This window comes from Electrona antarctica (genome assembly GCF_951216825.1).
Source record: "Electrona antarctica genome assembly, chromosome: 12".
NCBI lineage: Eukaryota > Metazoa > Chordata > Actinopteri > Myctophiformes > Myctophidae > Electrona > Electrona antarctica.
In genome coordinates, this window is record NC_136793.1 from 33,613,718 (window position 1) to 33,617,543 (window position 3,826).

The window sequence follows — 3,826 nt, forward strand, 5'->3', positions numbered from 1 at the left end:
CAGCTCTGATCCCATTAGCCGAGAAGATGCAATAGTTCAACACTACTATCGCGAGATTGTGAGCGACGAGACTTGAATTTAGGAATAGCTTCAGCCATCTACTCTGGTTTAGTCAAGCGCCATTTTTTCAAATGCATGTAAACCATGTAAGCAATCGATTCGACTGCTGTTTAAGCTATCCGATGATAGATTTCTAATGGATACACAACTGAGCCATCATTTGATGGTATGTACTTAATATGAACCCCCCAATTCAATGATCGTGACAGTGACGGAGCATATAAATATAGCAACAGTGACTACAAGTCTAGCAAACGTTAGCTAGTTTAGTTTCTATTACTAGCTCTGGTCCATACATAGCTATGGGCAATGGATCAGGGCTAAGCTATTAGGCTACTGCTATCAGTTACAGACAGTAACCAATAATATTTAAATGACTTATAGAGCTTGTAATAAGGAATATACGTGTTATCTTCATTAGGTGCACAAAACAAAGTCCACAGCATGAAGAGGAAATAATCACTGTTGATACTCTGAGCCTCTATGGAGGATGTGGTTCTGTATTACAAGTCTGCCGAAGCTGTTGCTGAGCCTGAGGTGAACAGCTTGTTGGCGAAGACAGAGGCAGCGCTGAAGTCTTTTCCCTGTCGGGTTCCTCCTGTGTTCAGCCCCTGGTTTCCCTCTGCTGGAGACCACTGGTTGCCCATCAGACCTTCCAAACCCGCTCCCATCCTCAGCCCAGGTCAGTGAGTGTTTTGATTAAAAGGTGTAATAAAGCTCGATTGTTTACCAATACCATGTAGCATCTATCTAAGTTTTTTTAGTAACAAAGCTACTATATAATATCATCTGTGTGGAAAGATATTGGGCTGAATCCTTTTAACGGTGTATTTTGAATTATGTATTTCCCCAGATAAGGTCCAGTCATTGGACCTCATTGAAAGACACCATGATTTGACTCCAGTTTTAAACCATGGAAGACAAAGACTATACAAAGACCCCAACACACAGACAAAGATTATACCACGAACACCAGAGAAACTACACAAAATCAAAGAGGTCCTCTTCATTAATGGAAATTCACAAAAGCCTAGCACGCAGACGCCTGTCTCTAGACTGTCATTGGCAAATGATGAACCACAAATTCTCAAAGATGGTGTCAACACCACCGAGGACTTTGGAAGACCAGACGCAAACACACTAACGGAATGTACCAGACCATTGCCTGGACAATTGCAACCAAAGGAACTTGAGGATAGACCCCTTAGCTCAGAGGGAGAGCTCATAAGGTCATGGAGCGTACCTGTATTTGTACAGAGTGGTGTTTTGCCCCAGAGTGCTCATAGTCTCTCCAATCAGTTCTGCAGGGTGGTGGGGTCCCATAGGCTCCACCTGCATCAAAGGGCCAAATTGGTGGTGTCTGAGCACAACTGTGGGGTGGCAGGAGACATAGAACAGGTCAGTTTATTCTAGTTTTCTTTTAATCATATTTATCCTATGGTTTTTTACATTTAGAGTGATGAACAAGACTATAGCGGCCTTCATATCGAACAGAGTTCCTCATAGACTGAGAAATTCTTCTTCCATGTTTGTGTTGCTATGAATGGAAATGTACAGTATATTATATATATATAAGTCATATGTCATTTACATTTATGCCATCAGAGTTGAATTAGCACTGATGATACCGTGTATACTATGTACTGTATGTCCATTTCCCTGGGATGTTCTGGTCAGTCAGGCACAGGCTTAGTCACAGAGTCATGTGTCTTGATGCTCTTGATGACCAGTAGTTTGGGCTATGAATGTGTCATCATATGACATGACAGCTCTCGCTTCACCTCATATTTCCTATTAGTTGCCATGGCATCTATTGTCTAATACAGCACAACTTCCTGAAAAAGAAACTTAGAAAAAGGGGAAGTGTTTGCTTAACTTCCTGACTGCCTACCTTTAATGATTTATATCTCGCTGATCCCCTTACAGTATATGGAGTGATTTACAACTACCAATAATATATTAGCTGTTTCTCGACATGTTTTAAAGTGAAAGAAACTAGCCAATTTATAAAATACATTCAATATCCCAGTGAAATAATGAATACATTAATCATCTATATATTAATACATCTGCTCCTTCTCCCGCTTACTTCTCCCTCTCTGTGTCCTTTCTTTTCTTTGTTTATACTTAGTGACCTGTTTGTGATCTTTTACAGGTATGGAGACAGTTAAGTCGGGCTGTCAGAAGCCGTAAGCTGCCAACATGTAATGCCAACATCCAGAGAGCACATGCTCAGATCTGGGTCTTCTGTGACATTCTCTACTGTGAACACGTAGGGAAATACATCAAAGAGGAATTCAGACTGACTGGGAAAATAACTCTTTCAGTACACAAACTGGGAGACATTTTCAGCTTCTGAGAGACGTACAACACAGCAGCTTGGTCGACTTGTAACATGGGAGGCTCTATTGGTCTTAAAACGCAATGCAAAACCATGCTATTTTATTTTTCTATTTTATTTAATGTACAATGTGAACAAATTTGTTATGGAATTTGTTAATAAATATATATTTTATTGCGTGTAATAAACCAGTGGTTCATAATAACATCTCAATGTTAATCATTATAATGCAAATCTAAGAAGAATGCATCTGAGTGGTGGGAATTATGTACAGAATAAGCAGTCTGGTCTGCAGTGGATCGGCCTATTTCCTGGCAGAGAACTGAAGACTCGGATGACAGTTGAAATTGATGAACATGGGTTCAGTTTGATTTCTTGCAGACTGTTCTTATGCTGAAGGTATGAATAGTTTAGTTCTAGTCAGCTGGTGTGTCCTAGTCCCAGGCCAGTTGTAATGGTTAGAGATGGTGTTCTGGGGTACCAGGTATTCCAGACTACAGATGCTGCAGTAACAAATAACAATGAATACATTATATGCAAATTCTTAGCAAATTGTGTTGCTTTTCATTACCCCATAGGCCTACAACATTTATTGGCTGGGTTGTGAAACTCTAATCTGGGTAAGCTTCATCCGTTGATTCTAGGTCAGCTCACAGGAGACGTCGCAGACAGTACCCGACAGCACCCAGACATGGGGAAGAGAGAAAGGAGGAGGATAGGGGTGGGGGATATTATACACGTGCATTATAGCAAAAAGGAGATGTAGCGGAATAAGAATGATTGGACTAAGGCAAGTTGCAGTGTAGCTATGATGAATTGAACATGGTGGACCCTATTGTAAACAAGTGTAATGCTTTATGGTGTCCACAGTTAAGTTTTGTATTGAGTTGTGCTTGAAATGTACTGTAATTCTCCAATCTGTTAATAAATACTTCAACCAATCAATCAGCTGAAAATAGATCGAGGAGAGTGGAATTAGGAAGGAACATGTTCTGTGATCTTTAAATGTATCCTTAAAATAGGGTGGATCGATTACTGAGTAAAGGGAATGTTATATAATGTGACCCTATTAAACGAATGTGTGATTATTATGTAGTAGGCTATAGCTTGTTCTTACTGCAGTGAGCCTGCAGCAATCACATGGTTTAGAGACTGTTTTAGACATATATATATATATAAACTATATCTATGGTTTTAGACAGTATAAATGTCACTTCATACACACATACACACAGTGTATGTATCCAGAATTCCCCAAGCCAACACTAGGAGTGTACATAATCATTTTTGAAAAGAGATTCTTGAATATGGAAGGACTAAATGGGCATGAATGGATACAGTATAATGCAGTGCCAGTCTTTTGTTGCTGTGCAGAGCGGCTCTCGTCTCTGTCTGTTCTATTCTTTTGACAGCTTTCTTTCTCTG

The 3,826-nt window shown here is 39.9% G+C and overlaps 1 protein-coding gene across 2 annotated transcripts; it reads left to right on the forward strand.

Annotated features, from left to right (window-relative positions):
* The first annotated feature begins 69 nt into the window (after positions 1 to 69).
* Positions 70 to 2,680, forward strand: shld3 (shieldin complex subunit 3). 2 transcript variants are annotated; one of them, XM_079516184.1, is made up of 4 exons: positions 70 to 226; positions 482 to 742; positions 914 to 1,458; positions 2,216 to 2,680. In XM_079516184.1, exons 2-4 carry the CDS (start codon positions 544 to 546, stop codon positions 2,417 to 2,419), a joined length of 948 nt encoding a protein of 315 aa, XP_079372310.1. In that variant the 5' UTR covers positions 70 to 226; positions 482 to 543; the 3' UTR covers positions 2,420 to 2,680. The 2 variants fall into 2 exon arrangements, with proteins under 2 accessions (XP_079372310.1, XP_079372311.1); XM_079516185.1 differs by having other exon boundaries at positions 73 to 742.
* Positions 2,681 to 3,826: the final 1,146 nt, after the last annotated feature.